This window comes from Podarcis pityusensis (genome assembly GCF_964106645.2).
Source record: "Podarcis pityusensis genome assembly, chromosome: 8".
Taxonomy (NCBI): domain Eukaryota; kingdom Metazoa; phylum Chordata; class Lepidosauria; order Squamata; family Lacertidae; genus Podarcis; species Podarcis pityusensis.
This window is the reverse complement of record NC_138033.1, coordinates 93,844-106,322: the sequence shown is the minus strand read 5'-3', so window position 1 is coordinate 106,322 and position 12,479 is coordinate 93,844. Positions and strand designations below refer to the sequence as shown.

The 12,479-nt window shown below is 48.0% G+C and overlaps 1 protein-coding gene across 1 annotated transcript in view; it reads right to left on the bottom strand.

The window, feature by feature from the left end:
- The window catches only part of SPTBN4 (spectrin beta, non-erythrocytic 4), a 97,881-nt gene that overhangs the window by 71,621 nt on the left and 13,781 nt on the right, over positions 1 to 12,479 (bottom strand). Inside the window, exons 5-9 of the mRNA XM_081018565.1 lie at positions 7,318 to 7,398; positions 7,090 to 7,205; positions 5,002 to 5,114; positions 2,849 to 3,036; positions 901 to 1,018 (exon numbers count right to left, since the gene is read on the bottom strand). Coding sequence (XP_080874691.1) covers positions 901 to 1,018; positions 2,849 to 3,036; positions 5,002 to 5,114; positions 7,090 to 7,205; positions 7,318 to 7,398 — 616 coding nt within the window. The remainder of the gene's footprint in view (positions 1 to 900; positions 1,019 to 2,848; positions 3,037 to 5,001; positions 5,115 to 7,089; positions 7,206 to 7,317; positions 7,399 to 12,479) is intronic.

Sequence of the window (12,479 nt, the reverse complement as noted above, 5' to 3'; positions counted from 1 at the left end):
GACGCTGAGTCAGAATCGATCTTCTTATAACTTGCAGCTATGGCTTTGAATCCTGCCCTCCAGAGCAGGAGCAAACCTGCTTGCTCCGCCTTCCGTGGGACAGAGATATTGGAAGACGGCTCTCATCCCAGCTCTCAGCCTCGTCTTCCCCAGGCTAAGCCTCCTCAACTCTCTCAACCATTTCCAGGTCCTTGACCACCTTGGTCTCCCTCCTCTGCACATGGTCTGCAAGCGCAGAGACCCCCTAGCCCCCCCCCCGGGCTCGACACTCGCCCAGGCGCCCTGCCCACCCCAGAATGAATGAATGAATCTTTATTTGTATCGGACATCGGCCATAGCAATAAAACAATATGTTATACAAAGAATAAAAAGGCAATTATATCAAATACATTTTAGGGTTTTGAATCAATAGTCAAATAGTGGATCTTATTCTGATTGCCCCAGCTAAAAACCTTGCAGCCTTTGTTGTCACCTGCTCATCTTGATCTGCCAAGAGTAAGGACCCTGGGGCAGTGGCTGGGTGACCCAGAGTGGACAATAAAAGAGGGGTGATGACCTAATTCCTCAAGTCTTTATCAAGAGGGTAAACCAGAAGGGCATGTGCCACCGATTTGGACAGGGACAAAAGCGTTTTTCGTGTGGATCTGTTGGAATTATCCCTCAAGTCCAGCCGAGGGCAATACATTCAATCTTGCAAGAGTAAATGCGCGTCTATATTTTGGAATTGCTAGGTTATGCAGATAGGGTGCTTAAGAGCCGAAATGGGAAGGTGCAAAATAGCGACACCATGGGCAGAATTTCCTGACTGTGGCTGAGCTGTTCTGGCACTCGGTATCATTTAGGCGCTGACAAATTGGTCTGTTTCCTTTACTGCCCCTCGCAGCCCCTCTGGGGACCCACCTTGTTGATGTCGGAGATGCTCTTGCCTTCCTTGGGGATGTAGAGCTTCCGGTTATTGGCCCGGAGCTTGCTCTGGATGGAGAAGAGGAGGACCTCCAAGTTCCCCTTCTCCTGAAACCTGCAGGCCAAGGACAGAGGGGTCAGCCTCCAGCCCCAGAGAGCGGGGACCCCCCCCCCAAGGGAGCAGGGACCATGTCAACTGCCCCTCGACAAGCACACGGCTCCCAGGGCCAGGGGTGGCTGGAGAATTGGCCTCCCAGGACCTTGAGAGACCAGGGTTCAAATCCCCCCTCAACCCCAAAGTTCACTGGGAGCCAGCCGCTGCCTCTCCGCCTGGCCTACCTGGCAGGGCTGTTGTTGTGGGGATGAAGGGGGCGGGAAGAACAAAGGTGGAACAGAAATGCAAGAAAGGGAGATGAGGAGTGGGGGGCTGAAGGCCAAAAGAGGCTCTAGAGGGCCCCTGCTCTGTCCTGCTTGCTAAGGATGCTATCTGACTTGTAGAAGACATCCGAAGGCAGCCCTGTTTAGGGAAGCTTTTAATATCTGATGAATTACTGTATTTTAATATTTTGCTGGAAGCAGCCCAGAGTGGTTGGGGAAATCCAGCCAGATGGGTGGGGAATGAATGAATGAATGAATGAATAAATAAATAAATGTTATTATTATTATTTTATGCTTCCCAGAGGCACAAAACCAAGACACTATGCAGCATTTTGCAAATGAGGCGTTCCTTTTAGTATATAAAAGCCTCAACAGCTCGGGACTAGTTTACAAGAAGGACCACCTGACCTGCCTACCATATTGGCCAGAATATAAGCCACAATATCCCCCCAAATCCTGACTGTGAAAAGTTAAAGTGTGGCTTAAATTCGCAAGCTTACAAAAATCCACTTTTATGATATCGATGCTGAAACAGACATACGGTAAAACAGAACAAAACAATGTTTTATTGCAGATCTGCAAGCTTGAGACTGTTGTGCAATTAATTCTAATGTCCTTCATCACTTTTCCCATATTTTATAGTGCAGTATTGATTTTTTGGGACGCGGGTGGCGCTGTGGGTTAAACCACAGAGCCTAGGACTTGCCGATCAGAAGGTCGGCGGTTCGAATCCCTGCAACGGGGTGAGCTCCCATTGCTTGGTCCTAGCTCCTGCCAACCTAGCAGTTCGAAAGCACGTCAAAGTGCAAGTACGGTAGTTAAATAGGTACCGCTCCGGCGGGAAGGTAAACGGCGTTTCTGTGCGCTGCTCTGGTTTGCCAGAAGCGGCTTAGTCATGCCGGCTCCCTCGGCCAGTAAAGCGAGATGAGCGCCGCAACCCCAGAGTCGGCCACGAGTGGACCTAACGGTCAGGGGTCCCTTTACCTTTACCTCTTGATTTTTTATTTGCATTTATGGTGCTATGAACAGGTGTTAAACCCATTTGCGAGTCCGCTCTACTACCCGGGGGATTTTCTTCTACATTTGCCATTTAAGGGTGTGAGTGCCTGTGGAATTTTAAGGGAGCGGCTTATATTTGGGTATTGTCTTTTTCTCTCCCCCCCCCCCTTGAACTCCCGGCCCCTTGACTTGAGGAGCTGCCTTTGCTTTGCTTCCAGGGCCCACAGAAAAAACTCTTGTTTGGGCAAGGTTGCCTGGGCATGCAATTTCCATCGGTAATTTTTTTCCACACGTAGTTGTTCCAAATACAGTGAATTTCTTCTCCCATTAAATTCACAAAATGTTTAGGGGTTTGCATCCCCAAACCTGGGAAATACTTTTCCCCCAGAAGGTTTTATTTATTTTACGGAGTCCAGGGAGTGGCGGCCAGAAAAAACCTCTGGCTTGAGTTGGCAAGCCCTGTCCCCGCACACCAGTCCCTGCCCTGCTGCCCCTTTGCCCAAGTGAAGACCCCCCTCCAGCCCCGGGAGCCCCCTTGCCCTCTGCCCCCCCCGTGCCCCCCACTCACTTGACCGGCTTCTCCAGGGTGCAGAAGGCGGTGAAGGCCTGCAGCTGCTGCTGGACGCCCACCAGGGAGTTGGCAAACTTCTGGTTGCTGATGATGGCGATGGTGAGCTCGATCCACTCCAGGAGCTCGCTGGCCAGAGACTCGTAGCGCTCAATGATCTTCTCAATCTCCAGCACCTGGTCCAGCACCTGCAGAAAAGGACCAGGCTGTGGGATGGGATCCACTGGGAGCATCAAATGCCGTACAACATTCCTTGTTTCCTAGACTGTACATGCAGGGGGATGTTGGCCCAGCCCAGCGGTCAGCAAACTTTTCAGCAGGGGGTCGGTCCACTGACCCTCAGACCTTGGGGGGCGCTATATTTTTTGGGGGGAAATAATAATAATAATAATAATAATAATAATAATAATAATAATTTATTATTTGTACCCCGCCCATCTGGCTGGGTTGCCCCACAAATAACCAAGAGATGCATTTTAAAGAAATGCACACATTCTACTCATGTAAAAACACCCTGATTCCTGGACCGTCCACAGGCCAGATATAGAAGGCTATTGGGCCGGATTCGGCCCCCGGGTCTTAGTTTGCCTACCCAGGGCCCAGCCAGTCGAAAACTTCCTGTTTCCTCCTGGCAGGAGCATCCTTCCTTTTGCATGTGACAGAAGGTGGGCGTGACCTCACCTGTCCAAGTAACAAAAGGACAAGTCACGCAGCTCTCTCTCTCTCTCTCTCTCTCTCTCTCTCTCTCTCTTTGACTTCCTTCTTCGTTTGACCAGCTTTTAGACAAGAAGACTAGCTCTCAGCTAGCAGAAGCACTGGGATTATTTCCCCATGTGGGGTAGATCCACATGTACATATTTGTAACTAAGTCTGCCTTCAGGGATCCTACTGTGAATTGATGTGAGTAAACTTATTTTATTGACTTTGAATAAGATTGTGGCGTCTTTATTCTTTTAAGAGGGATTCAAGGGAACTTACCAGGAATGTACAATTCAATCTGAGACAGACTGAATTGTACAATAGTGAGAGGCTGACACGAGCCTGCAACCAGCTATCTGCTGTGCATGTAAAAAGGAGAATGTAACTCTGCTAAGTAAAGGAACTTGCAACACAAGTTAGGAAGGATATCAATAAACAATATATCCTCTCCTGCCACCCTGAACATTCCCACACGGGGGGGGGGGGGAGTTGGGTGCAGAGCGCAAGCAGACTCCCCTCGCCTGGCAGTGATGGCCCCAACTCAGAGGTCTTTAAAGGAGGACACTACTGACTACTATTGGAGAAGAGTAGCTACACTGGGTCCTCTCTGCTTACAGGGTCAGAGGCAGCAGTGCTTCTGAATCCCATTTGCTGGACGCCACAGGAAGGGAGAGAGCTCCGTGTTCGAATCCTGCTTGCTAGTTTCCCACAGGCATCTGGCTGGCCACAGTGAGAACTGGATGCTGGACTAGACGACCTGATCCAGCAGCTTGGCTCTTCTTATGTTCTTATGGAGCCTCCAGGTCCAGAGGCAGTCTATCTAGATTCTGAGGACCTTAGGGACATTTGGCCCCTGGGAGACCAGGATGCTGGACTAGATGGGCTCCCCCTGGCCTGATCCAGCAGCCAGGATCTTCTGATGTGCTTGTGGGTTCCCAGGTCCTAGGGCTATTTGGCCTGGGGTCAATCTAATTTGACTCCCACCCTGTTTTCATATGATATCTCAGTCCCATCTAGTCTCTTTGTCTTCCATGGAAAATAGACTGTCACTGCTTTTGAATTTCTAACAAAAGGTAATTTTGCCCTTTGTGTGTGTTAGAGATAAATGGTTATCTGTTTTACTGCTGTGATTTTACTTACCATGAAATGACCGTGACCAATACCTGTGCTTCTTCAACAACAGTTGTCTTCTAACTTGGTGTACTAATTTTGCAAATTTCTATTAACGTTATTTTTGAAAATGAATGAAACTATATAAGAAAATGAAAATAAATCCCCCCCCCCGCCTTTCTTTGGAAGCTGTGTGCTCCCCCCCCCCTTTGTCCAGTGTGAATGTTTCAGATGTGGGAAGCCCACAGGTCTAGCCCTCAGCCCTCCCTGCCATTGGGGCAAGGTGGCACCCGACCCACTGCCCGCCTGCCTGGCTGCCTTCCTTCCTTCCTCCCCCCACTCACCTTCCCAATCCGCTTCCCCTCCACAGCCAGGGCCTTCATCTTGGAGAAGTAGTGGTAGAAGGAGACAACGTAGGTGATGATGGACTTTTCGTCTGGGTGCTCCATGTTGACATCTGCCAAGGGAAGGAGAGAGGGCAGGAAGAGGAGCAAGTGGAGGTCCCTGCCCAGTTCTGGACACCCCAGTTTAAGACGGGTATTGACAAGCTGGAAGGAGGGCAACCAAGAGGATGATGAAGGGTCTGGGAACCAAGCCTGATGAGGAACGGTAGAAGGAGTTGGATATGTTTGCCTGGAGAAGAGGAGAGCCACCTTCAACTATCTCAAGGGCTGTCACATGGAAGAGGGAGCAAGCTTGCTTTCTCCTGCTCTGCTGCTGGGTAGGACTCGAACCTATGGCTTCAAGTTACAAGGAAGGAGATTCTGACTAAATGTATGGAAAAACTTGACAGTAAGAGATGTTTGATGGTTCTTTCCAAGCAGAGGTTGGGTGGCTAAGGCTTCTTTAGCTGAGATTCCTGCACTGCTGGGGGTGGGCTAATTTTTTAAAAAAAATAATTTTCGTTAGGGGCATAATTTGGGTTGGTGAGGCTAGCAGGAGAAAATATTATTTTCAAAGCAGCTGATCAGTGGCCAATGGATCCCAGGCTATTTGGGATCCAGTCTCTGGTGAGGATTCAGCTGCACAGGGGGTTCTTTTGAGGAGTGGGCGGTAAAGAAAATATGGTGATGGATGGAGAGAAAGGAGTAGGACTTCTCCTGAACCACTAATGGGAGCCGGGATGGAGGATGCAGAGAAGCCAGGGGTGGTGTGGGGGGCAACCTTCCAGGGAAATCACAAAATGAAGGACAGGGTGGGGTGTCTTGGGTGAGAAACCTGGGAAAATGCGGGGGGGGGGGGTTCTGCTGTCAGATGGAAAGCAGGATCCCTGGTTCCTCATGTGGCCAGCGCACAAAGGCAACACTCCCACCAAACGGAAATCTCTGCCGGGGAGGCCTCTGGAAAGGAAGGCTTACGAGCAAAGCGGCTGCGAGAGGCAGGAATTAAATGCAGCCGCGCGCAACGTTAAAGAGAAGCCCAATTGGAATGATTTCAGATTAAAACAAATTAGATCAGGGAGATCTGATTACAGTAAGCAGCTCAAAATGGGCTTAGGCTGGAAAGCACAGGAGAGGCGACAGGATCTGTAAGGCCACAGAGAAAACAACGGATTATTGGCAGAGCTCGTGTCCCAGAGCCCGGACTCCTGGGTTCTTCCGCATTTGTAGGAAATCAATCTTTTAGTGTGGCAGCACCACTTTGGAACTCCTTGCCTCTTGACATCACTGTATTCTTTTTGGCGCCTACTGAAAACATTTTTGAAGCCGCCCTAGATGCTTAGAAAGTTGGTGCAAGCCTTAATCTGTTTTTGTCTGTTATTTTAACATTTCAAAAGTATTAAATTATTGTTGTTAATATTTTTTAGCGGCAATTTCATCAGTTTATCTTTTTATACACAGCTCCAAGGGGTTTTCAACACTCAAGGAGTGTATGAAGTATATGAAATTAAACAAGTAATGAATCCATCTTGCATAGGGCTCTCTCCATCATCTGCCACAACCTGCGCCCCCGTCCACCAGAGGCAGAGCAAGGTGGGTGTGGTGGGTGCGGTCTGCCCCAGGTGCCATCCCTGAGAGGGGAGTGACAAAATCCTGACCAGGCTGGATCGCGCCCCCCAGCCTGGCCGCCATGGCAGAGCGCAACCCACAACTGGGCCACCATGCTGGATCGCACCCCCTGAAAGAGGGAAGGAGGCAGGTGAGCAAAAATGGAAGGGGTGGGCTCAGCGCTGAGCTCCCCGTCCCGTCCCTCCCTATGGGCGGTTGCGCCGCCCCTGGTACCAGAGAGGCTTCCTCCGCCATTGCCTTCCACCTGTCTTGAACTGAAACTCCCACCTGCCCCCCCCCAGCAGGCACCAGGTGGGCAAAAGTTGGTGCTCTCTCCAAGGGCTCAGAGCAAAGCTTCCTCTTAAGGGGAAGGGCGGTCAGGGACGCAGAGCATGTCCTCTGCCACGGATCTGAATCTTCCAGGATCATTCCGGGATCTCTTACCTTCCGGGTCGAGCAGTTTGGCCAGTCCCAGCTGCTGTTCGGCCGTATTGAAAGCCTGCTGGAGATTGTAGGCAGCATTGGACTTGGTCAGCTTCTTGAAATCTATGATATCTGGCCTGGCAAAGAGAATGGGCGCAAGAGATCAGTCCGGGCACTGGGGGGCTGGGGGGACACAACCCCCTTGGGTCCCTCTGCTGCAGGGGAGCAGCGCCCGGCAGCCCCTCGCACCTGTGCTTGTGGATGAGCGCGTTGAAGGCCAGTCCGTCCCGCCAGCTGGTGGTGAAGTTCTGGATGTTGACCTCGGGGTACCTGCGCAGGGAGGAGAGTCAGCGGCGAAGGCCGTTCTGCCCCCCCCCCGCCCCACACCTGGCAGACCTGGACAGGGAGGGGGACCGGAAACGGCCTTTCGCTACGCCACGCCACCCCTCCAGTTTCTAAATGCTTTATTGGTTGAAAACTTTATGATAGAAACATACAATAGACGTTATAAGCAAAATAAACAATAAACAATTATTCATTCTTTAACTAATACTTGCTTTGTACATCCATTCGTGGTTAAATTGGACAAGACCGCTGATCTTCCCCTCACATTCCCGAATTAAATTCCTTAAATACATGCTTAGACTTTACTTTCTCCATGTTATTTAACTTACTATCAATTTTATTTTATAAAATTATCCTAATTGCACATCGAACCTCAATCAAGACCTGCCAACAGATTGAGCTTTTGACAATGTTCTTTTACATAGACTCCGTATGTATCCCACTCTGATAATTTTTTCATCTGTAACACCTCTTAACCTAGTTGATAATCTCGCCAGTTCAGCGTACTTTCTTATCTTGTTTTGCCAGTCTAATTTAGAATATCCTCTCCCTTCCAGCCTTTTGCGATTAGAATTCTGGCAGCGACTGTAACATACATAAGACTCTCCTGAACTTTTTGGGGATTTCATTACCCATAATTCCTAGCAGGAGGCTTCAGGTTTCTTAAGGAAGGAGCATTTGCAGGGCAGCAGTTGAAGAAGGAGCAAAAAGGGTTTTCTTGTGTGTGTGTGTCTCTTTGTGGCTGATTAGCTGCTCTCCCTGTGCAGTTTGATCCATCTTTTAGATTTAGGGGAGCTAGTCTCAAACGTTTGTTGGGGGAGACCTATGTTTTTTTGTGGGGGGAGTTATTTGTCCTGTCTTCATGCTTTTTATGATGGAGGACCGCTGTAGCCACCCCCAACGACACGTTCTCAAGATGGAGGGGGAGGGAACAGCTGCAGTCGCCTGCGGTTCCTGCGCAATGTTTGCCATCTTGCCAAAGGTTGCAGGCAGCTTTACCTGCAGCAATTGCATGTTGATTGCCCTCTTAAAAGACAAAGTCCAGCAACTGGAGGAACGTGTAGCTACGCTCCAAAGAATTAGAGAGCTGGAGCTCTTCTTGGAAGCAACAGAGCACACCGTCTCCACCAAGGAGGAGACAGGGGACTCCCCTGACAAGGAGGCTAGTTCACCAACACAGGAGCCAGATATATGGAGAAACGTGACTCAAAGAAGTAGGAGGCCCAGGGTTCGCTCTGATTGTTTAGAAATACACAATCGCTTTGAGGTCCTCTCCCCTAGCATGGAAGACGAAGAGCAGACTCCATTTGAGGATCTCTCCCTCATTACAGTCGATCAGGTATATGAAGATGAGCAGCAAAGTCAGTCCTCGGGGAATGTGCAGGCGACCTTGGAACGGACAGCTCACGGAAGAACCCCGACCAAACCTAAGAGGAGGCGTGTAGTGGTGATAGGGGATTCCCTACTGAGGGGAACAGAAGCAGTGATCTGTGGGCCTGACAAGATGTCTCGGGAAGTGTGCTGTCTCCCCGGGACTAAGATCCAAGATGTAACTGAACGACTGCAAGGAATCATAAAACCCACTGACAAATACCCCTTCCTCTTGGTTCATGTGGGAACCAATGACACTGCAAGCAATAGCCTCCAGAAGATCAAAAGAGACTACGAGGCTCTGGGCAGGAAATTGAAGCAATTAAATGCACAAATTGTCATCTCATCTGTCCTCCCAGTTGAACGACGTGGCCCAGGGAGAGAGGGGAAAATAGTGGAAGTGAACAGCTGGCTTCGCAAATGGTGTAAACAGGAACAGTTTGGATTCTTAGATCACGGACTGCAGTTTCTTGAAGATGGACTTCTGGCAAGCGATGGGCTCCATCTCACAACGGTTGGGAGGAATGTTTTTGCCAAAAATCTCAGAAACCTCATCAGGAGGGCTTTAAACTGACTAATGTGGGGGAGGGAGACAGTGCTCCTGAAGGTAGGAGTCTATCAATTGATGAAGATGATCATCCAAATGTCATAGACCAAATGGAGCAAACAGCACGCAGACCTAGTGGTGGGAGGAAAAAATCCTTAAATAAGAGACACGGGGGAATGATTAATGGACTTCAATGTCTGTACACTAATGCGCAAAGCATGGGAAATAAACAAGATGAGCTTGAGCTCTTGGTACAGCAAACTAAATATGACATAATAGGCATCACTGAAACCTGGTGGGATAAGTCCCACGATTGGAATGTAATAATGGGGGGATACAATCTATTTCAGAGAAACAGACCAGACAAGAAAGGAGGAGGAGTGGCGTTATATATCAGGGATGTGTATACCTGTGAAGAGATCCAAGATTTAGAACCTCAAAGCCAAAGTGAGAGCATTTGGGTCAAAATTAAGGGAGAGAAGAATAACAGTGACCTCATTGTGGGAGTTTACTATAGATCCCCAAGCCAAACGGAGGACATAGATGATGCCTTCCTGGAACAGATGGCCAAGCATGCAAAAGGAAGGGAGATAGTAGTAATGGGGGACTTCAATTACCCGGATATTTGTTGGATGTCAAACTCAGCCAAGAGCATAAGGTCAAACAGATTCCTCACTGGCCTTGCAGACAACTTCATTGTCCAGAAAGTGGGAGAAGCAACAAGAGGAACAGCCATTTTAGATCTGGTCCTAACCAATGTTGATGACCTGGTTAGTGGGGTAGAAGTGGAAGGATCATTAGGCGCGAGTGATTATGCTCTTCTGAAGTTTACTATACAGTGGAAAGGAGCAGCCAAGCATACTAGGACTCAATTTCTTGACTTTAAGAAAGCCGACTTCATAAAACTTAGGGAAGTGCTGGGTGAGATCCCATGGACAGTAATACTAAAAGGAAAGGGAGTTCATGATGGCTGGGAGTTTGTTAAGAGGGAGATAGTAAAAGCACAACGTCAGGCAATACCAATGAGATGGAAACATGGAAGGTGCCTAAAGAAGCCAGGGTGGCTATCTAAAGAACTTTTAACTGAGTTAAGATTAAAAAAAGGATGTGTACAAAAAATGGAAAAGGGGGGAAACCACCAAAGAGGAATTCAAACAAATAGCCAGCACGTGTAGACACAAAGTCAGAAAAGCTAAAGCACAGAATGAACTCAGGCTTGCTAGAGAGGTTAAAAGCAACAAAAAAGGCTTTTATGGGTATGTTCGTAGCAAAAGGAAGAACAAAGAAACAGTGGGGTCACTCAGAGGAGAAGATGGTGAAATGCAAACAGGGGACACAGAAAGGGCTGAACTCCTTAATGCCTTCTTTGCCTCAGTCTTCTCCGATAAAGAAAACAATGCCCGACCTGAAGAATTTGGAGCAAATGATTCAGCAGAGGAAACACAGCCCAGAATAACTAAGGAGATAGTTCCAGTTACAGATAGGTAGCCGTGTTGGTCTGCCATAGTCAAAACAAAAAAATTCCTTCCAGTAGCACCTTAAAGACCAACTAAGTTAGTTCTTGGTATGAGCTTTCGTGTGCAAGCACACTTCTTCAGATACACTGAAACAGAAGTTGCCAGACCCTTCTATATAGTGAGAAGGTGGGGAGGGGTATTACTCAGAAGGGTGGTGGGAATGGGTGATTGGCAGATAGCTGAGATGAGCCTGTTGACGACTCTTAACGACTGCAATAGGTCTTACAGGAAAAAGCAAGGGGTGAGAAGGTGAGAAATGGCTTTGTCATGTATAATGAGATAAGAATCCAATGTCTTTGTTCAGGCCAGGTCTCTCCATGGTTTTAAGTTTGGTAATGAGTTGTAATTCAGCAGCTTCTCTTTCCAGTCTATTTCTGAAATTCCTTTGTAGTAAAACAGCTACTTTGAGATCTTGTATAGAATGTCCTGGGAGATTGAAGTGTTCTCCTACTGGTTTCTCTGTCTTGTGATTCTTGATGTCAGATTTGTGTCCGTTTATTCTTTGGCGTAAGGTTTGGCCTGTTTGTCCAATATAGAGAGCTGAAGGACACTGTTGGCATTTGATGGCATACACAATGTTAGACGATGAGCAATTAAACAGTCCCGAGATGGTATGTGTGATGTTGTTGGGGCCAGTAATGGTGTTGTCCGGGTGTATGTGGCAGCAAAGTTGGCATCTGGGTTTATTGCAGGCTCTGGTGCCAGTGTCCGTGTTAGGTCTGGTTGTAGTATTATTGTGGGTTAGGAGTTGTTTAAGATTGGGTGGCTGTCTGTAGGCAATGAAAGGTCTTCCTCCCAGAGCTTGAGAAAGAGAACTGTCATTGTCCAGGAGAGGTTGTAGATCTCTGATGATGCGTTGTACTGTTTTAACTTGGGAGCTGTATGTGATGACTAGAGGTGTTCTGTTATTTTCTTTTTTGGGTCTGTCTTGCAGCAAGTTCTCTCTGGGTATCAGTCTGGCTCTGTTGATCTGTTGTCTAACTTCATCTGCTGGGTATTTTAGTTCTAAAAAGGTTTGCTGTAGATCTCTTAGGTGAGAGTCTCTGTCTGTAGAATTGGAACAGATACGGCTGTAACGTAGTGCCTGGCTATATACAATGGACTGTTTGGTATGTTTGGGATGGTAGCTAGAGGCATGTAGATATGTTTGTCGGTCAGTTGGTTTACGGTATAAGGTGGTGTCTATGCGCCCATCCTGTATTTTTATAGTAGTGTCCAAAAAATGTATTTCTTGTATAGATTGATTCATAGTTAGGTTGATTGTGGGGTGAAAATCATTAAATTTCTGGTGGAAGGTGTCCAGGGTCTGTTGACCATGTGTCCAGATGATAAAAATATCGTCAATGTATCGCAGGTACAAGAGAGGTTTGAGTGGGTAGGAGTTTAGGAAACGTTGTTCTAAATCTGCCATGAAGATGTTGGCATACTGTGGGGCCATGCGGGTGCCCATTGCTGTGCCGCTGATCTGAAGGAACAGGTCATCACCGAATTTGAAGTTGTTGTGGGTAAGGACAAATTGGCAGAGTTTGGTGGCAAGGTCCGCTGTGGTTTTATCTGAAATGGTGTTCCTTATAGCTTGTAAACCTTGTAAGGAGATAGTACAAGAATACTTGGCTAGTTTAGATGTATTC